At 43.1% G+C, this 21,991-nt stretch overlaps 1 protein-coding gene across 2 annotated transcripts in view; it reads right to left on the bottom strand.

Moving 5' to 3' along the window:
- Positions 1 to 21,127, bottom strand: part of LOC111223707 (cell surface glycoprotein 1-like) — a 28,404-nt gene extending 7,277 nt beyond the window's left edge. Inside the window, exons 1-3 of one of the 2 annotated variants that reach the window (XM_022747946.1) lie at positions 20,878 to 21,127; positions 6,168 to 6,896; positions 5,693 to 5,780 (exon numbers count right to left, since the gene is read on the bottom strand). In XM_022747946.1, coding sequence (XP_022603667.1) covers positions 5,693 to 5,780; positions 6,168 to 6,789 — 710 coding nt within the window. In that variant the 5' untranslated portion in view covers positions 6,790 to 6,896; positions 20,878 to 21,127. Of the gene's footprint in view, positions 1 to 5,692; positions 5,781 to 6,167; positions 6,897 to 20,505; positions 20,526 to 20,877 lie in introns of those variants that run through there. The other variant, XM_022747947.1, reaches the window with a different exon arrangement.
- Positions 21,128 to 21,991: the final 864 nt, after the last annotated feature.

Here is a 21,991-nt window from a genome sequence, read left to right as displayed (position 1 = left end):
ACACTGCTCTGAAGCTGCAGCAAAGCAGGAAGTGTGGACCCTGAGGCTCTTTGTTTTACATGTAGATAAAATTCAAAGTAAATAATTGCTGCAGGAGTGGCGATTGAGTGTCTACCATATCCAATGTTAGGTGAGATGCTCTATATATTGTTTGTGCCACTCCTCTACAAAAGGAAAATGTATAAAACCAAACTTAATAATAAATCTAACAGAGTTTAGTTTTAATAAAAATGTTAAAAGCCCACGGATCTTCTTAGGCTTTTTTAAATTTGTAACGTTCTCTCAACTGTTTCTGTGTGACAGAACAAAACAGAAAATAAGGCTTTAGTATCAGCAGAGCCATCTCCATAGACTGTATAAAATACTGAGGATATAATAATGATGATCCAATAATTATCCATATTACATCTACATTAGTCACAAAGGAAGTACATACTATGAACTAAATCAGTTAGAGAAGTAGGCATTGAGACCTTAGGGAAACTCAATATCATGAAAATAAATATCATTGTTAGGTTTGAAAACTGAGAAGTAAATATGTGGTTCTGATAGAGAGAAAAACACTATTTCCACAAAGCATTTTCTCCAATATCTATCACATCTGCCACATGTCTGCAGCAGGAGTGAACACACCCACAAACACACCCTTTACACACTCAAACCTTTGTCTCACACTCAGACATAAACGCCTCCCTCTGTCCTTCTCTCCTTCCCTTCCTCAGACTCATTCCCACTAAATCCATTTGGTAATTGGCTCGGCGGCTTCACCCGTAAAAAATCATGGCAGCAGAAGACTGCATCACAGAGTCGTCGACCACACCCATGGCAGAACAGAAGATTTACAGCCTGCGCAACATGTCGTCTGCTTCATGCTGGACAGCTGAACAGTATCCGGGGCAAGGACCCTGGCTACTGCTCACCACACACACCAGTGCTGGACCATTACATCAGCAGTAATTTGTTAGATCATGAAGAGGGTTGCATTCAATCCACTGCAGTAAAAATTTATCATCCCTTAGGGACCATCAATGAGGAAAACAGCATGACTAATGTGGGAACATGAAAGGCTGAGTGGATGGCAGGAAAAATAGAAAACCACCTGATCACTGAACTCGTCTCATTTTCTCTTATGAATTTGTACAAAAAGGACTGAATACCCTTGCTCTGTCCTCTGATCTACAAAAGTGCAATATTTCCCCCCGTTTCACGCAGAGATACCCTCTGGTCCTCGCCGCCTTCTCTCCACCTCTGCCTCACACACATTCACACACACACACAGCGTGCAGGCAACTCGCAGCCCACACTCTCTATGTATCTCTGGCAGCAGTGATGGGAGCTCAGCAGGGACACATGACTTATTCAGCCATGTAGCTTCCATACTCCACTGCCACCATTTTTGTTTTACTTAAACTCTGCTGCATCCGCAGACAGCAGGGCAGCACATGCGCATGTATCACGTGTCCAGCAAGCTATATATGCTTCCCTTCCCCCTTTATGTCCACATCGTACAGAGTAATATATCGGCAAATGAACACATGCTCTGCATTCTAATTACATGCTGCTCCTACTATGCAGGCGTCCAGGAACAGCACGTATAATGTGTGCATACACTGAACCACCTATATACGCACAGTTTGCTCTACAGTCATGTTGGGCAGGTTGCACGCTGCATGCATACTGGTCTCCAATTATCCATGCAAAACTGGACACGAATCATCTTTGCAGCTGCCCAAGAAAACTGGTACATATTCATGCAAACAACCTGACACATAATCAGTTAGCATACATTGCAGCATGCATAGACATGATGTTCAAACAACCCATAATGATTGCTACTTTCTCCATTTGCACACTTATCAGGCTCAAATGTTTCCTGTCACAGGCGGCGTGCTGCGGGCAATCAGCTTCAAACAGCAGGTGCACACACATACACACGCACACACACATACACACTTCATGAAGAACACAGGAGTGCCATAGCAAGCAAAACAAACACACACCCGTGAAAAAACACATTTAAAGTGGACACAGTATATACACACTGCGGTGCATAAACAACTTATAACCATCAACTCAGCTTCTACAAACTCACTGACCCGTTGCTGTTTTTGTAGACACGCAAAGTGCAGTGTGAAGGGAGCCTGTTTCTTAGGTAGTGAAATGCTGTGACAATCTGTGATATTTCTCTTTCAACTTGAAGTGTACAATGGAAGAGTTATTTATGTACGTGAGCTTTCAGACGAGTCATAAGTCTGCTTTCAAAAACGGTTGGCTGAGCAGACTGTCACAGAAACAGCCAGACAAAGAATGAGCTGTAAGACGCAACAACTAAAGGACCTAATCTAATTTTGCTAAAACATCTGGCTGAAGAGAAGAACAAAACACTTGCGAGTGGCCTTAAATTAGATTGATGTCACTTAGTGAACCTGCATTGGCTCTGCACTTTTATTTTTCTGAGAAGTGGAACCTGCTACAGATGGAATTAAATCAATTGAGCCATAGAGAAACGCTGAGTAGATTGATAGACCCACTGAGGGTGTGTGTGTGTGTGTGTGTGTATGTGACAACAACAAGAGAAGCAGGGGATGTCTAGTGTTGCAATGAATGGGTCTGTCGAGCTCTCCACCACTCTGCTGATAGCAGGCCCGAATTAAGGATTGAGTGAGGTAGGAAAAGGGCAAAATCTAATTAAAGTAGAAATTTATGGCCTTGTCAAAGCACATTGCATATACAGACGCTGACGTGCACGCACACACTTAACGAAGCATGCCTACAAGGGTACACGGTGCTGTCAGACGAGCCTATCGTCAGTAATGGTTATACCTCTCTCATGGGGATTCGTATGTAGGTCTACTGCAGCAAAATCTTTCTCTGGGTTACACATCCACTGTCGGTAACACATTTCACTGACTCATACACTCACAAAGATTACTTAGATACACACTAAAACTCGGAGCTTAACCTGATTACAATAATAGCCTCGGCTAGATTTCAGCTCAGTCTTTTGATAAATTCGACCATGTCACCTACTTAGCTCATTGGTCTTTTCATTGAAAATGTTTGGACTCAAAACTGCTATTTAGCAAACAAACCGGTGGTGTTCACAGCACATCATCGATGTTGACACACAGACAATAAGTGTGTCTCCCTCCACTTGTTTATATGCACATTTTGAATTTGTGCATTAAAAAGCTGAGTGTACTTTTAAAGACATCATCTCATGCAGTTTTTATGTCCCAGTGACCATTGAGAGTGAAGTTCTGGCTCTCTCCCCATTCCTTTAAAAAGGGGTCTGGTCAGCTTGCCCGAAATAACTGCCTGAGGGTGTTGCCAAGATGGCTGCTGAGTGGCGAGGCTTGCCTATAAGGACTTTAGTTAAGACTGTGGACCCATGAACTTAACTCTGATACTTTTCATTTGTGTTTGATTTTCTTTGCGAGGTATTTTAGGTAGGAGTAAAGAGGGGATGGGAATTGATGTCCCACAGGAAACTGGGTGAACGTGAGGAAGCTGTGAAGGTTGTCAATCTCTGTGAATGAAATCACCATGACAGTTCATAAAGGTCGCACAATGAGCGTTCTGTTCTGCAGTGGTGATTAACAGTATGCCCATGTGTAATACTTTTTAATGAGATGTTTGCACATTAACCATTGTATAAAGCTGTAATCTTAGTCTAATCTCTACAGTCCAACTGCTACCAGTGGCACGTGGAGTGTGGAGGGGGGGGGGGATCTAAAACACCTTGCTCTCAGGTGGAGGAAACACACTTGCAACATCTATTGACATCTCCTTCCTCTCTCTCCTCCTGTGAACGGGAGCCCGGCTGATACTGGATTGTTGAGGCCAATACAAATTTTGATATTTGAGAGTTAAAAGAATCTGGTTAAAACAAATCAACATAATTTGGTTTGGACTTATCAGAGCTCTTGGGTGGACAAATGATGTAATGGAGACACTGTTTATGAATGACCTCTTATATGTACTGACACTGACACTGATATATCTGCCATGAGCTAACAAACATCAGCCTAGCTTTACTGTGGATGGATTCTGTGCTCGCAGCCTAATCTCTTGTATAGATCTGGTTAACAACAATAGCAGAGCCTTTTCCAACAAATACAACTGTAGGAGCACTGGGTGTTCCCCATGCTCAAGAGAGGGTACTTGACTGAAAGTTCATCTCTAAATATGAGATTTGCAACAGAGAAACTGTGGAAACCTTCATTTTTATTATAGTATGTGCTTTAGATCCACTTAAAGGAAAAGATTGACATTTTGGGAAATACGCTTATTCACCTTCCTGCTGAGAATAGATGGTGATATTGATACCACTCTTGTGTGTAAATATGAAGCTACCACCAACAGACTGCTAATGTAGCTTAGCATAGAGACTGCAAACAGGGCTAAACAGCTAGCCTGGAGCTGTCCAAAGGTAACAAAATCCACCAGCAAATCTGAAGCTCACTAAGATCCCTATACACGCTGTATCCTGTTCAAATTCTTCTTTTAACATTTCATCTTTTGTACAGATTAAACAAACAAGATACAGCAAGTTATTTACTGAGCTTTAGAGGTGCTGTTAGGTGGGTTTTTTTTACCTCTACACAGAGCCAGGCTGGCTGCTTCCCCCTGTTTTCTATTTTCCAAAATGTCTTTTAAAGCATCTTCCTGGGATTGCCCACAGTTTGCAAGAAATGGTCCAATCTGTTTGATGCAAATGTTTCTGCCTGAACAATGTGTCTATATACAGACATACCAACATGGTTACATAACACATCATACCATACACCATGGAGGCAAAACATTAAGGAAGAAAGAGGTGATTCCTAAAACAAATAAACAACCAGGAAGAGGCAAATGGATTAGATTCTACTGAAAGAACAGTGATGTTGCCAAAGGCTCTATCGGATCACGATCCTCACTGTCTCAGACAAAGGCCTCCTTCAGCCTCCTCTCTCTGTATATCACCCAGTCACCTCAGGACCCAACACCATGCTCCCAGTGTGACTCAGGTGAGGAACACATGCTGACCTGATTGCACACAAACAGACACTCAGAGTGCTTGTCTTCGTTTCCGTACACCACTCTGAAGAAACAAAGCATTGAGATCATATTCCTGCTCTCATTTAATTCTTCCAATTGCCCCTCCTCCCCTCTCTAACCCCCTCCTCCTTCCTAAAACTTGTTTTATTAATAATGCTGTATAATGCTTGCTCTGGTGAAGCCCTGTGAGGCATTCCTCTAAGGCTTGTTCTGACATTGGCTGGTTGCTGGCCTACTTATGCCCAGCCCCTCCAAGCCTCTATGTGGGGGATCATTGTCCCTCATTCCTCCAGGGTGTTTTTTCTTAAACAGGGTCTTCTTTGAACCTGTAGCCAAGCGAAGCCTTTTGAACCAACTGCCTCTCACTTGGCACTGAGAAGATTTATAATACTGAACTCATTCCCAGCAATTCCTATCTATTTGGTAAGTTATTTGGATTCACCGCAGTAAATGTGCTGATTTGCTGGCAAATCACCGAAAAAGGATTTTAATAAAAGGAGGCAAGTTAGAAACATATTTTCTTGGAGTATGCCTGAGAAGAGGACCAGTTATAGACCACTGCCTGTGCTATCTACAGACGCACAGAAAAACTCTTTCAGACATAGATAGCATAGGCGAGGCCTCAGCTCTACACAAATGTCACACCTACCTGGTTGTCTTGGAAACAGGGGGCTTATCAGGCTTAGGTGAGGCAGTCGAGCTGGGCTTTGTGGGAGTTGCAGAGGCAGGTTTGGGAGCTGGAGGAGAGGAGAGGAGAGGAGAGGAGAGGAGAAAAAGTTAATAAATGTGTGTATAAAAAGAACAGTATCATCTAGTACAGTATTACAGTATATAGTATTTACTATATACTGTACCACAGATAAAGGTCAGATATATTTCTTTCACACAGTATGTCATACAGATCTAGGGCAAATGCATTTTCTAGATCAGCAGCAGTCACTGGGGCATGTCTAATATGTGTGCTGAATATATCTTATGTGCATGTCATAACATTACAATGAATATACCTCATTAGAGTTTATGCTACACTTACTGTGGATGTGTTTGTCACAAATGGCCTACATTCTGAATTATACTTTTGCGCTCATCTCAACTTTTTGTCCTGTGCTGACATTTTCACCAACCTGGGGGCTTTTTAGCAGCTGCAGTGGTGCTGGTTTTGACACCATTAGCAGTTGTGGATGGCGTCCTCTTGGCTGCTGTTGGTCCGGTCGTTGATTTTGCACCATTGGTGGCGGGGGCAGCCCCTGTGGCTTTCTTCTCACCCACTTTGCTCTTGGAGGCTGGGGCTCCTGCAGCTCCTGTTGGTTTTTTGGAGGAAGCTGAGGTCGGGGTGCTCTTTTTGTCCGGAGCAGGTGTGGATTTCTTGGCCACTCCATTGGTCTGAGGCTTAGACACGCCATTTGAGAGGCGGCTCTGAGAAGTGTTGGGCCGTGAGCCAGATGTGGTCTTCGTTGGGTTAGCTGTGGTAGGTTTTGTCTTGGCTGTGGCCTTGTTGGTAGTCTTGGCTTTGGAGTCTCCTGAAGTCTTGCTGCTGGTCTTGGCAGCTGGGGTTTCCTTGGCCTGTTCTGGTTCGGGTTCCACCTGGCCCGTCTCTCCTACAGGCTGCTGTGGCATCTCCTCTCCCGCCGGACTGGCTGCCTGGTTGGGGTCCTGTTCCACGGCTGGTGTTGCCTCATTTTCTGGATTGGATTCCAATGCTTCCATTGGCTCCAGCGCTGCCGTGGCAACCCCATCCGGCTTCATCTCCCCTAGAATGGTAGTGATCCGTCTCTGCAGGGCAGGGCTGATTGACTTAAATCTCGCAGGATGGCCACAGGTCTACAGGCTTTCTGGAGACAGCAAGCTCTGGTCTGGAGAGACACAGGATAATATACAGTGGAACACAGTTAGTCAACAGCAAGACCAGACACGAAAAGCAGTTTGCTGCCTCTGATATCAGTAGACAGAGCACCAGGAATGTTGTTAGCCTTAGGAATCAGATAAACCAGGGGCTTCTATCTTCTTTCAGCTTCAGCATCACGGATGGAAAAAAAATTAAACAAGCATCCAAGAGTTAGCAGACACAATAATAAACCCAGGGGGGGGTGAAGCGTATATAGGACAGTATAATACATAGAGAAAGACATAGAACAGGCGCCCATAAAAGGAAAATAGATCACAGCTTCATAAGTCATGCTCAGAGAGAAACCTCAGGATAAACAATTAGACCAGCACATTTTATGATCAGTTCAGTGTGTGTGAGGTCTCAGGGGCCACAGAAGGAGGGGCAGTAGAGGACAACATGTCTACTGGAGGAACAACATATTCTACAAATAGCCTTCATTAATTTCAATGCCAACTGCAGTGCAGTGGCAAATGGTCCCCTCTGTGACACTACAAAGCTCAGTGACACACTTGGCCAGTGGAACTGCTACGGGTTGGCTTCTTTTTTTCCTTGGTACAAAATGGCATTGGAGTCACTAGTGTGGAAGACTAGGTTTCCGCGACAGAACACTTAAGGGAGTGCAAAAAGCTTTAGCACGCAAACTATACACACACATACACACACACACACACAACTGGATTGTATATGCCACCTGTAATAATGTTAACACACGCAACTTCCAACTATTAGAGTTAAATGGTTACAAAAAAGAAAGTAAGGAGAGGTGAGAAACAGGCTTGGATGTATTTGCTAAGTGGGTCAAGGCATGAACAGTAAACCCAAAGACAGGGAGACAGTTTGACTCATGGGTCATAAACAGAGCAGTCAGAGACATGAGCAACTGAGGACAAGAAATGGGGACGTGAAGCATATGAAGCCTGATAAAGGGCAACCATCTGTAATACACTGTCATACATTATCTGTATCACAACTGTCCCTTATTCCGATTCTCCAGTGACTTTCAAAATAAAGGATGAGGGGAAAAGGATCTTTTTTTTCCCAGGTTTGAGAGAAGTAGAAAGGGAAGTGGGGGGGTATAGCAGGAAACTGCCCTGTCAAAGTTTACAAACAGAGCAAGGAGCCGGCTGTGCAGGAGGCTTAGTGGTGAGACAAACTCTGAGGCAACGCAGAGGCCGGCCCAGAGGAAGAGGCTTGGCCTGTGGAGCATGGGAACAACAGGAGAAGGTGGGAGAGAGAGGGAGAGAGGGAGAAGGGAAGAGAGAGACAGAGAGGGAAAAACAAGACATAAAATGAGCTCACTACTGGCTGATGATTGCTGGTCGAACTGTAAAATCCAGACATCACTAGTCATCCCAGTTTCCACTGACCTAAACTTGTAAGAACACACTCACTGCCCTATGTCTAGAAGAGAACAGACATCATCTTTATGCCGCTAGCTTCCTGGAAACAATTCCCGCACACTCTTCCTCGTCTTTCTTTCCCTCTTCGCTGATCCTTTACTCATCCTCTAAACTAAATCTCACATGTCAAAAGGCCTTCTTTCATTTTCCACTGGTCCTCTCTTTTTCCTGACCATTTTCTCCTCCTCGATTTCTTTCCTCCCCCACAGCTCCTGCTCTCCTTCCATCCCTCTGTTCTCTGTTTGCCTTTGCACAGATGGCTGGAGCAGCTGAGCAGGGCCAGAGGGGGAGAGAGGGAGAGAGAGACACTGGGAAAAAAAAAAATAGCTATGCATCCCAAACAACACATAAGAGCAGATAGGCGCAACCAGTGCAACAGGCCGCCACCCAAAACGACCGAAGAGGCCGAGAGGGAGGCGACGGGTGGCTGAGAGAAGTGACTAATGCCGCACCCGTCGGTCACAAGAGGTTTTTAAATGCCAGTGAGGCTACAAAATGTGGACAGTTGGTTTAAATATGTTACAACCAATCACAGCTTTTAGGAGAGAGACAGGGTGAGCACTGGTTGGAGTGAGGAGTGGGGTGGGGGTAAGATAGAAAGTAAAAGATTTGTTTGAGTCCCACAGTTCGTTTCTGAACAACCTTTAGTTAATCATCTGCTCTCTTTGCCTCACATACTCCTACAGCCCAGACCAGGTCAAACAGTGGCTGTTAGTTTGTGTTTCAGTACACAGCGCGTGGAGCAAACTGCTGCATAGCACCAGATGTTGTTTTTGTGCCAAATGAATGAAGGTTTCCAAGTTTTTATGCATCAAACTCCACCCATTTGATCCTCCAAAATGTCTAATAAAAGCACACTACTGTTTGACTAAGACCTGTTATAGCTATCAACACTGTGACCTAACTCGACCACGCAGTGAACCAGGAAATTAGACTGTGTCAAATCACCATTCCCTCCTTTATCTTTTCAGACTCTGGCGTTCTGCTTCCCACAGTAGACTAAAGCATCTGGCTAGGCTGTTCATTTCACTGCTCCTCTTCAGTAGTACCCTACATTAGTGGTGTGTGTGTGTGCGTGTGTGTGTGGGTTTAGAGAGAGTGATAAATCCTGATTGCACGCCCACTGCCAGAGGAACATTTCTCTCTCTCTCTCGCAAGTCTCCAGACAGCTGTGAGATTGCATTTCTCTATCTGGCTCTATAGCTCATTCAGCCGGCCCTGCGTCACTAGACCCATCAGTCAGCGGTGAGCATAAACAGGCTAGAAACCAGGGCAGGAACACGCTTTTTCATCCACTCTCCACAGAAACTGAAGGTGAGGCGGCTCCAAGCTGCATCAAGACCCTTTCACTACTTCAGCAGACGAAATTATCCAGAGACCCTGTTTTTAAATTTTCCATCTTTTTCTTACCACTACTTACTAAACACTTGGGCTTCACTGTTCTGTCCACCATGAAGAAATCTGAACTCAATTATAAGCTACAATGTCTGTTTTCCCATACGTAAAGGCTTTGCAGTGACACATAATTCTCTCTTCATTGCACAGTAATCTTCGATGCAGCAGCTTTATATTATCATGAATTTCATCCCTAATTACCGCGTCACTCCCAATTGAAACACCACCCCACTAATGCTATTACAGGTTTTTATTAAGCCTAATTAGATTGAAGATAGTTATTCACTCCCAAACTGACTGACTGGGCTGTTGCTACAAAGGGCACACATTTTGTGAGACTTATAAATAAGCCTATTTTGAGGCAGTAAAATGATTGCTTAATGTGGTAATGTTACTAAACACTGTAAAAGCTGAACCATGTTTTCTAAGAACTGGCTACAGTTAAATCAGCAAGTTTAATTCCTCAATAATCATTTCTGTCTACCTATCCGTGGATGAATTTGCAGAGAAATTCTCCTTTTTTATTTGCCCCGCTTCACGTTAATACAATTACACACATTTGGACCATAGAGTTGTGTGGAACAATTAAGCATAACTTGTGGCAAGTTTTCACCATTAATAAATAAGCAGCTTCACTAAAGCAACTAGAGATACAATGTTTTGCTGGTTAATGGGCACCTAAACTATAGCTGCTGCAGGTGGTTTTACATTACTCAATGGGGATTACGTTACATTACAGCTTTTTCATCCAGACAATACAGTCCTCCATGCATTTCACCTGTAGTCTACCAATCTGATATGAATGAATAATAAAGTGTGGCTGTGGCATTAAGGTCATCACTTCCTTGGTAAAATTCACCCTTCATCCAACTGTCTTAACACTTGGGCTTTACTCCAAAAACCCAGGTTGGCTCTGGGATATCCTCTCTAACGCCATCTTTTGTCCTGCCAAGGCCACAACCCAGGCTGTGATTCACAAACAGGCATTTTCAACCCATAAGGGACTAAATCTATTCAATGACCTGGGACATAATGGTCTGTGAGCCAGAGCATATTTCCAGCAGCAGATTCAAGACAGATGGCTATGTCAGCTACATTAGGTTCATTTCAAAACATGTTTAGTTTTAGGCACCCTGCGCTGTGTGAAATGTTTAGAGCATAAAAGTGTTTAATCTACAGAGGATTTCTGGTTAAACTAGCTCAGACCAATCAGCTGTCCTGACCTGCTGCGGCATGAGCAACACACACATGAACACAGAATAACTAACTCAACAGGCCGGGGTTGCTATCCTCAGTTTTCAGCTAAAAACAATAGCTGGAGATAGAACAGAGTTGTGTTGAAGTACAGTGGGAGGGTGGCGCTGGCATCCTCTAGGTCTGGCAGTTTTGTTACTGTAAACTTCTGAATGTAGTTGACTTTGCAAAAATGTGTTTATTGCCCTTCACAGTGTGTCCAAGTCATGTGGTTGGAGCTTCCAAGCAGCATCCCACTCCAAATTCCCTGCAAGCCTCAATGATGAGCTACACAGTAACTGAGGACAAAAGAAACCCACACGAATAAAGTCACACAAAAACCAGAGGCAGTGGTTAGAGAGCAGGATCATCCTCAGCCTGCTCGCGCACGCACACACACGCACGGACACATTTATATTCTTTGTACGATAATTTATTAGTCATATGCATCGTCTGATCATGTTTGAACGTCAGCTGGATGTGATCTATTATCTTACCTTACATGCACTTTCATAGACTTTTAATGCAACAGCCTTTATAGTTTCTAGTTTTGATTATCATACTTTTGTGTGTTATTTGAAAAACATTATTTGTATAAGTTTTTTTATTTTATTTCATATAATGTAACTTGTTTTTATATTTTATGATTACAAGGATTCTGTATGCAAGACATTTTGTACAGTTTACTTCCAGGCAAATGCTGCGTAGTTTAGTCCTGTTGTTGTTGTCATCATTATTACACTTAATAGGCCTAAAGCAATGAACTAATGACGGGCGAGACAGCTCTGCGAAGTGAGATCACCCTCCTAGGCATCATCCCTTCCTAATACCCACACTGGGATATAAACAAAATGTGTGTGCACTCAAATGTTTATATGTATTCCAGGAACACTACAGTGTTTAGGCCAATACTGTCAATAACTGGAAGGCATCCAGCTCCACTGGGGGATCTGAGCTTTTCTGACTGTCTAGACACAAACATGCCGTTCTTGAATAATCAGGTCATCAGCATATTTTAACAGAAAACTGTTACTTTGACCCCGTTTGTGCATCAAGTACAATCTACTACTCTGCGTATGTGTACGGGGGTGCACATATACTAACCATGCCTGATTTGAATACAGCAGGTTACTTTAAAGAACTACTCACAGGAAAATAGCAAATTTCTGAATCATATTTTTAAAAAAAATAGTGCACAGGGTGGCAGTGATTCATTATGCAGATTAGAATTAAGGAGTTGCAGTGTTGGTTATTGAGCTAAATGTTAATGTCAAACCTGCTCTTGGGCTGTGGTGTGCGTTCATGACTAATCACCATCACTGTCAGTCAGAAACAAGGGACGCTTCGCCTTCACTACACAAAGGCCTGAATCAAAGTGCCCCCGCTCACTCCCTCACTTTGGCCAACCAACCGTCTAAGAGCATGTATGAATTGCTGTGGTAGAAGGTCGGCTCTGCTTTCACAGTACACAACTGTGTACACACACACACACACACACACACACACACACACACACACACACACACACACACACACACACACACACACACACTCTGTGAGGCTTCTTCTATCCCCGGGGCCTACTCTAAATAGTAGTCAAAGAGAGGGATTGTGGGGGAAGGAAGCAGTGGAAGGAAGGGGGTTAGAGGAGACGGCAGAAAAGATGCAAAAAGAAAGTGAGCTTTTGTGGCCGATGTAACCCTCAGCTAATGCTGACATGAGCTTGTGCAAGCTTGATAGAGTCACTCAAGACATAACTAATGCCTCCGTAAGAGGATAGAAGGTCTGAGCAGAGACACCGGCAGAGAGGGGAGAGGATGTTAGATCGTCGGGTCTGGTTTTGAAGGCATTTTTAATGAGCATTCAGTGGCCTCTGACCCTGTAATTGACATGCTTTTATCTTCACGACCAGCAAACACTAGACCCTGGGCTGCAGCGTTTGCTCTTTCACACTGCTAATGAACTGTCCTCCTTCCTCTGACAGAGCCCAGGTTGGATTTACAAAGCACATCTCCTAATGTAGAGTAACAAATGCAATGCATCACCATCTTTGCTTGAATAGCTGTTAATTTAATTTCAAACTTATATAGTAATATTGGTCTCCAGCAACAGATGAAACCACTCTTCATATGGATGCAATTTATTTTCAATTATATCAATCAAACCATAAAAGACTAAAGATCATATTTTTCTAATGCTTCATATCATAATAGTCTGTACCAAATTTAGTCTTTATTTAGAAAATGTCTTGATTTATGTTCTTTGTAAATGGCACAACAGCTCTAAACTTGTATCTGCGAGGAGCAAAACTCTGCAGTTGCTCCTTAATAATTTACTGCTCTCTTGTTTACGGCACCATTGCTCATGGGTAAGTGGGCTGATGCAAGTGGCGTCAGATTTGACGTAGTTTTACTTGTGACTGTGACAGAAAATGATAAAATATGTGGAATGTGTATTTTTTAATGTGTGTGTATATCAGTCCTCCTCTCTGCGAGGGGGGAGAATGTCAGATCCAAGACGCCACACGCTGGCATGGGGCCTGAGATTGTCTATTCAACCTACTCTAAATCACAACAGTAGGCTCAGTCAACTCTCCACCCCATTTAGCTACTTAGAGCCATGAATCTAATATTATTAACCGAATCTTGTGCAACCCTAGATAAAAATAAGTGAAAATAATATATATAAAATATATAAATAAATTTAAAATGCTATCTGTTTTGAATGACAGTTTAAAACCCACTATTATCAAAATATTTGCTGATCAATTTTCTGTCGACCAACTAATTGATTAATTTACTTTGCAGCTTTACTGTAAGAACTGTCAAAAACCTACAATATCATTAGACAAATTATCTACAATTTATTAGCAAGTAGAATGGTGGTGAGAAGGAGAGATAGCAGAGGAGAATAAATGTAAACACAAGAACATGAGTGCTACGGGGACTGGCAGGGAGAGAGATCCATCTTTACTTCTTAGATCAAAAGTAACAATGTACAGCTACCACTCCCCACCGCAGCATGTTTCGTTTACTCTCAGCCAAATCTTGGCAGGAAAACCGACAACAGAATAACGGCTGCGGCAGCTACCATCAGTCATATGCTGTTTGAACAGGCAGAGCACAAGACATAAAAAAGTTGCTGAAAGAAGCTATTTCCACAGTCAATGAAGCCATTTGTTTTAGGCTGAAAAATGTCAAATACACTCACCCTGTCTATAAAATAAGCTTTCTTTTTAGAACTCTGTCATTATTGTGAAGGAGTTATGTAACAGCCGTGGCAGGATCACAGCAAATACTTTCAAAGCTAATACCACTTCATCCCACCATCACTGCAACCACCGACTCTATCCCCATGACACTCAGTGGGAGGGTTTCTCTGCGTGTCACCGCCTCTTCCTCAGCATTAACACACATCATCATGGCTCTCTGCTGATCTCCAGAGGAAGCGTCTCAGGGCCAACCATGACACATGAGCTTGCTTATTACCAAACATGTCCCTAATGCGAATGTGTGCATAGGGATGTAGGAATGGCAATGAGAGGTTTATGTGTGGAAGTTGGATGAGGGGTGCTGACTCGCAGTATAAATGCAGCTGGGGCTTCATCAACTTGATGCTAATAGCAGACCACACATTCCCCAAACACCCCCGACCTGAGGTCAGGAAACCTCAGCCTCCATCCTGCACACAAATAAACTCAAAACAAAGCCTGCTGCTCTCCTTGGCATTCCCCACCAACAGTGGGAGGGCTGAGCGAGCAGGAGAAAGAGAGAGAGGACGCAACCACGAGGGAGAAAGAGAGAGGCAGAAGGAAGGCTTCCATCAAAATGTTGTGCAAAGCTGTGAGCAAATGTCAAAAATCTGGCTAATAATGCAACCCAGTGTGCTTTTCCCACACTGAGACTGTTGCAATTTTTGTTTTGTTGTAACTGTCTATAATCCGAAGGTACATTACTCCTGCCTTATCTGATTTGTATTTTTAGTTACATAATAAATCAATCTTGAAAATAAGAAATAATGGTGAAACTGGTGCTTTTAAGTAAGTGTTTGGTAGTATAAAAATACATAAATGCTATATAAACCTCTGATGATGGTAATACACTGTGTTTAATGTTTAATTTCTTGATAGAGCGAGATTTATGATATATAAAGTGTATTTACATCTATACTAAAAAAGAGCCCTGTGCTTCACTGCCTAAGCTTGTATTTATGTTTAATTCTGGCACCTTTTTAGGAAAATATTGACAGATCATATAGATTGAATGATTATTTTCACTGCAAAGAAGGGGAGATGTGAGGGGGAAATGTACCCGCCATCCCCAGTGGAAATTATTCCCTTTTGTGCATTTTATCTTTATTCATATGACAAGTTTACACCTTACCTAGATGTACAAATTGTGATATTTTAGCTTATGTCATTTCAAAATCAGGTTTTCTAATGTTCAAATTCAAAATACATAAAAAAAAAAAAAAACTAAATATGTCCACTGATGCCGAATTAGTTATCCAGACCTACCTCTTTAAGACAGTGGGGCCACAACAAGCACAAACACCAGTCTCCTCCCCTGCTGATTGTTAAGTGAACTCCTTAATTGTATGCAGTACAGTCATTCCTACCCATTGATTTCCAGTGGGTCAGTGGGCTGCTGGGATGCTCAATAAGACAAACTGAGGCAGAACAAAGGTCCTGCTCAGAGGAAGGAAAAAGTCTTTTTCTGTCTCTGCCTTGTTTACTTCGGTGTTGGCGTGGGTGAAAGAGAGCAGCAGATTGTGTGACAGACACCTGGATCACACAAACATGTGATCAGAAAGGCTGGTACTAATCCTTAGGAGTCTTCGGAGATTCACACTAAGATTTTACAACGTCCTCAAGTGAGGACTCATCTGAAGTTAAGGGATTACAAGGCTATGTAAAAAACATACCTCTTTGTTAATTGAGTTTCATTTCATAATAAAAAAAATAAAAAAAACCATGAGCAAAAAGCGAGTAGGATCACCACAGATGATGGAGAATTCCTATGTCCATCACAGTTTAGCCCCCCCCCCCTTTACAACAAACACCAAAGAAGCTGATGCACACAAAACACACATACAAAACACATACAAAACACTCGAACCCTGTCCTTCCCATGGTGCATCCAGGCTCGGAGAAACTCGGCCCCCTGGGGACAGGCAGATTAACACATGACAGAGCTTGTTAACCCTGGACAAAGAGAGATGCTAATCTTGTACAGTCGGCCTCGACTGTCCTCAAACAGTAGCTACACAGACACAGCTACAGGGAGAGAGAGAAAGAGGAACAGAGAGAAGCCCAAGAAAGACAAGAAAGAATGAGGGAGGGATACGTAGCAGTTACAGAGGCCTCAGTATGTCCCAGAAACTAGACAATACTGTGGGGAGGCAGGGCTATAGGGTCCATCAGCCCCAAAACAATAAGAGCTGAGACAGAGCCCAACTACAAACAAGGCCCCATCACGCGGGCCCTACTACAGCCTGGCTGAGCTCCACTGCCTGCAGGGACGACCAGCAGGGCAGCGTAGAGCTAAGCTGTGTGGATATTGATCGCACAGGAGAGAGTGGGGAGGCGGGACAGCAGCTCCACAGATGGGCAGGACAGAGACAGAAACAGATAGACAGAGGAAGTGCATTAGTAAGGCAGGTTCCCCTTGATGCTGTTAGTCCTCTCCCCTGGGAGATAAGAGAGATAGCAGTGACAAGGTTATAGGAGAGGACAATAACATAAGGGGGGGTGGTAAAAAGGGACAGAGACAGAGAAAACAAGTAAGAAACAACAAGACAAGAGGCGAGACAGAGGACCCAACAGAGAAACTAAGGCTAATTTGTAACTTGAAGAGCTGCTGGATCATCTCCATAATGGGCCGTCTGCCCACAAACAAGCTCCTCTCTGGGGGTAAATGAGATCAGGCCAGCCCAGGACCAGCTGGTGGCTTGGATCATTGACACCAGATAGAGCAGATACAGAGATGGAGGAAGAGGGCAGAACCGAGGCATCTGGACAGGATGGCAGAAACACACCCGAGAGGCTCCGGAGCTCTCTCGAGACTTTGCACGAGGGACACGGACACACGCACAAGTTGAACGACTGTGGCCATAAGAGGATTATGTCCTCCGGTTTGAAGTAGAACAAGGCACGTTCCAGATGGAATCTGATCCCTCGCAGGAGGGCTGATAGGTTGGATGGTTGACCACACCAGCACCTACTAACTACAGCTTTCCAAGAACTAAACCACAAACCACACAAATGGCCTTAATACACAGTTGTTGTTTTTTTTAAAATCACATCCACAACAACCATAAAGACATACATTTAGCACTTCACAGAGAGTTGATGATGTATTTTTGTGGCAGCCAACAAATCCACTGAACCAGGCCAGATTTAAATGTCACCAGCGGAAATGGATATGACAGAGAAACAAAGTGGTCCCTACAGCTGCCTATGGTGAAGGGAGTCTATCATTCTGTCAGCACCAGTGTCTGGCACAAATGCCCATCATTCCACACACGGCTATAGTGAGGGCAGGCTGGGTAGCCTCCGACCACATCAGCCACCAGGCCAGACCAGCAAATGTACAGCGATGCCAATGTAAAGAGGGGGCCACTGACATCAATATCTGTCTGCCACAGGTAGTAGAGCAAACTTAATGACTGACATAGCAAACGTCATTTTTGGCCCTATATTTACCATCTCCAAGGCTGCATTACACCAAACAATCAGCCACTGCTACCAAACTGTGCCATGAAAAATTTGGTCTTGAAGCCTAGCAACAGGGCTGTGAACCACATCCATTATCCATCCTCCCACCAGAGGAATTCAGAGCGTCCAAACACAGCAAATTACTGCAGCTGCTGGCAAATACAGCCTCAAAACCATGCCGTCAGTTGCCAACTGCATGCCCTGACAACTGTGACACCATCGACCGTGGTTGCTATCATGACTGCGAGCACAGAGCACAACAGCAAAGTTTTTATCTGCTTTATCTTCACTGTGCAAATTCACTGTGTTGCCGCCGGCAGTTTCCTCAAGGCTCAATCGCCCAGAAAACAGAGGAGGAAATTCAGCCAAACACACAGTTTCTGTTGGTGTCTTGATAACCTCAAAACAAGAAACTATTGTGCAGTTGTTTCCACGACTTAAAACAGGGCCAGAGATGATGGTGGTAATTTTTAATGACGCCAAAAAGTGCAAGGGTCACGGGTTCAGGCTGAAAAAAGCCTGAGGATGACCAGAGGCACAGGCTTGCCCTTGTCACAACTGAGAAGTTCAGATCTGGGGAGATCTCATTCTGAGTCACACACCCACCCCAACACCAGTCCTGAGGCTAAGGGCAATCTGACACACAGGTCTATTAATGCAACAATCATCGCCCCTCTCAGGACTGAGGCAGCCTATTTTGCCCCCAGCAGCCAGCTGGGGGCAAAATAGGTCATTAAAATTTAAATTGCCCTAAAATACAAGCTTATGAAAGTCATTCAATGTGAAACTATTCAATGGCAATTTTTAAGTAGGTTCTGCATAGAATAATCGCAACTGAAGAGACATGTTGCTGGTGTGCTTAAAATGTAAATCTGAATTAATGTGGTGGCTCTCATTGTGCAGCTGTTAGAACTGCAACTAACACTTATTTTCATTATTGAAAATGCCAATCAAACTGCCAAACATTCTCTTGATTAACCGTTTTGTCTATAAAATGTCAAAAAAAAGAATCAACCAAAAAAAAAAAAAATTCAATTAGCCATTATGTATGACAAGGAAAAGCAGCAAATTCTCACATTTTATAGGCTGAAACCACTGACTTTTTTGGCATTTTCACATGAAAAATGATTGAAATGACTAACTGACTATCAAAACAGTTGCAGATAAATTTTTTGTTGATCAACTAATTGATTAAGAAATCACTGGGAACATAAATGTCAATGTGAAAAACAATGAAAAATTTAAATCTTTACCAGAGCCCAAACTGATGCTTTAACACAACCAAATTATCAATTAAAAATGGCATAAATCAAAGAAAATCTAACAACTCTTTGTTTTTACGAGCCAATAAGCACAATGTATTTGTTATTAGATATTACTCTGAATATCATTAATTAAAATCTACTAAATAATTGATTATTAGCCATTATCACAATTACAACGGATTAATAGCCATTGATTAAGCTAATCACAATTTCAGTAATAGTAGTTATTTTTTAAATGTATGAAAGATTGTTTCAGACACTGGTAGTGCGATCTCATTCTTATTGCACTGAGCAGCTAACACTGTAGACAATCACACCCTTGATTCTAGCCCTTCCAACAGAGCGAGTGATACATCGTCATAAAGACCCACAGCAACAAAGAGGAAACTAACCACAGTCCACTCCACAATGGAAAGTACATTACTGCAGCCATTTTTTATATTTTTTCTCAATTATAATAATCAGCTTCATTTGTTCAAGTGCAGTTTCAGACAAAACCTCTTCACAAACAGAACGCCTCTGGCATCTTCATCCTCCATCTAATAATCTTTTAAGACCATCTTAAATAACTTCATAAAAACAGAGGGTGGTTTTTAATGGCAGCTAAATTTAATTTCACATGATTGCATTAGGCTGCCTGTCCTCCATTTCCCTGCCTCATCCACCAACACTGTGAGTCAGCCATTCTCTCATCCACGCAAGGTGGTGGGGGGTGGGGGGGCTAGCTGATGGCTTAGCCCACCTCTGACTTAAGAGTACTGGAGTGTCTCCAATCCAAGCCCTCATATTAGTCGCCCTGGGTTGCCATTTACTCAGGATGACATCAATACCACATGGTCGATCACCGCACATTATTGAAAGAGCCGTGCCCACTGTGGCCACAAAGCTTGAGACAATTTATGTCGCTGTCTGCAGCACCTCAGGGGAAGGGAATAGAGTTGTGGGCTGAGGATAAAGATTTTCAATGCTTGCATGTTTGCCGTTTATTAAATGCTGTTGGCCAGGCTTTGGGAGCTGGCAGTGTTTTCTCCTCCCCATTGTTCTACAGAGGGGAGTGTAATCTGTCTTGTTGCACTCACTCACCAAAAAAGACTCAGGGAAGGAGCAGCTATGGGCCCCTCCAGCCTTAACTCTCACACCACAATAGCTGATCACTTTTGGGGGTGACATTAATCACCTCTGATTACATGCCAGCTTGAGTCTGTGCACAGCCCTCTCAGAGATATTTCTGCTTTACTCACTCCCTCCAAGGTCTGAGGAAAATTATTGCTTTAACATGCCACAAATGCCCTTAAGGTTATTCTGTTTAGTTGACAAGAAAACTGAGTGGGCAAACTGTAAAATTATAAAGGCAGCTGAAACATTTCTCAGCACTCACGCACACCACTTGGCCCATCGCAGAACAATGGGCATCCGTGATGGAGGATGGAGAAGGAGGGGAGATAAGAATGAAAAGTTTAAGGAGGGAAAAGGCAAACAAAATGGTCACACAATCAGGAAAAACGTCATGTAAATGAAAAATACAGTATTAATTGAAACAATTTATCTGTTTTAGGTTGACCTAACCGATCCGCTGAGCACTTCCAGCTACCATGCAGTCTGCCACCGCCCCATCAACCCCTTTCCTCAGGAATCAGAGTGAATCTGAAGCAGGGTGGCTCATCGACAAAAGATATAGTGACACTACAACAAAACAGTTACGAGAACCATATTTAGCAAAAATATTCATTCACACAAAGAGCCACAATTCCGATGCACTGCTTGGAATTAGGAACCACAAGTGATAACGTGGTAAGTACAACTGAGACTCTAACGTCTGTAACTGACGACAGATGTAACGTTAATTTAAAAACCTGCTTTAATGAACGTTAATTAGCTAAACAGTAGTTCAAACTGACGTTAGCATGCTAGCCACAGCTAAAACAATCTCGCCCTTACCAGTCAGTGCGGCGACGAGCTAGCAAAATCCTCTCCAGCTACGCCCAGTGTTAGCCAGTACACCCCGACTGAATCCTCGAGTCAGAAAAAAAAAACAGAAAGTGAGGATGAGGATAAAAATGAAACCGGGAAGTACGGAAGGAAATCGCGGGAGAGCGGAGCGGAGCGAATGGAGACGAGCCGACAGACAAGAAAACTTCTGCGTCTCGAGCGCCGTTTTTCACAAGTGATGCGCGTTCACTGAAAGGAAGAAAGGAGGAGAATGACGCTTCAGTCCACACTCAACACACACACACATACACACACACACACACACGTACACACACGCACACACACATTCACGATAGTAGACCGGTAAGCGGATGGATGGACAGGCGGAGGAGAGGAGAGGGCTGCCGCTGCCTTCAGGTGCTGTTGGAAAAACTGGGAATAATGAAAGGGCTACACATGAAAGACCCATTATCATATCGAACTCGTGTAACAGTACAAATTCAACATTAATTCGTCAGAATGTAAAAAAGCAGGGTCCTAAAGGGAAGGTGGGCCCCTAAAAGTTCTCCGGTTCTCTGTGTGTCAGTGTTAGAAATTAAAATACGGGTTCATAAATCGATCTACAAAAAAAAATATTAAAAAATTACATGATACTTCATTAATAATGTAAAGGAATAACTCAACAATTTGTAAACTATGTCTATTCTATTTATTGGTAAGAATAGAAGATTGTTTATCATGGGACTAGCCCACAGCCAGTTAATTTAGATTAGCATACAGATTTTAAACAGGGGGAAACATCCAGACTTTAATACATTACATATTGTTTGTCTAATCTGTACAAAAAACAAAAGTGTAAAAACACTGGGATTTACTGGGATTATGTGCCAGACTATTTCTTGGCTGGGAGCACTGGCCAGACAACCGGTGGAGGCTGAGGGAAATTACCGGCCAGGAAATACTCTGGTACAATTTCACTAATCTCTAACATTTCATTGACCAAACAATTACAAAGCTCTTTACAAAGCTCCCGGCAGAGCCACAGAAAACACTTTACACCTGCTTTTAGCACTAACCATTACAAGTGAACTGACCCAATGTGTCCCTTTTGTTGCAATTTTAT

The sequence above is a fragment of the Seriola dumerili genome, unplaced genomic scaffold (assembly GCF_002260705.1).
Source record: "Seriola dumerili isolate Sdu_G_001 unplaced genomic scaffold, Sdu_1.0 BDQW01000113.1, whole genome shotgun sequence".
Classification (NCBI taxonomy): domain Eukaryota; kingdom Metazoa; phylum Chordata; class Actinopteri; order Carangiformes; family Carangidae; genus Seriola; species Seriola dumerili.
This window is presented reverse-complemented; position numbering and strand designations above follow the sequence as displayed.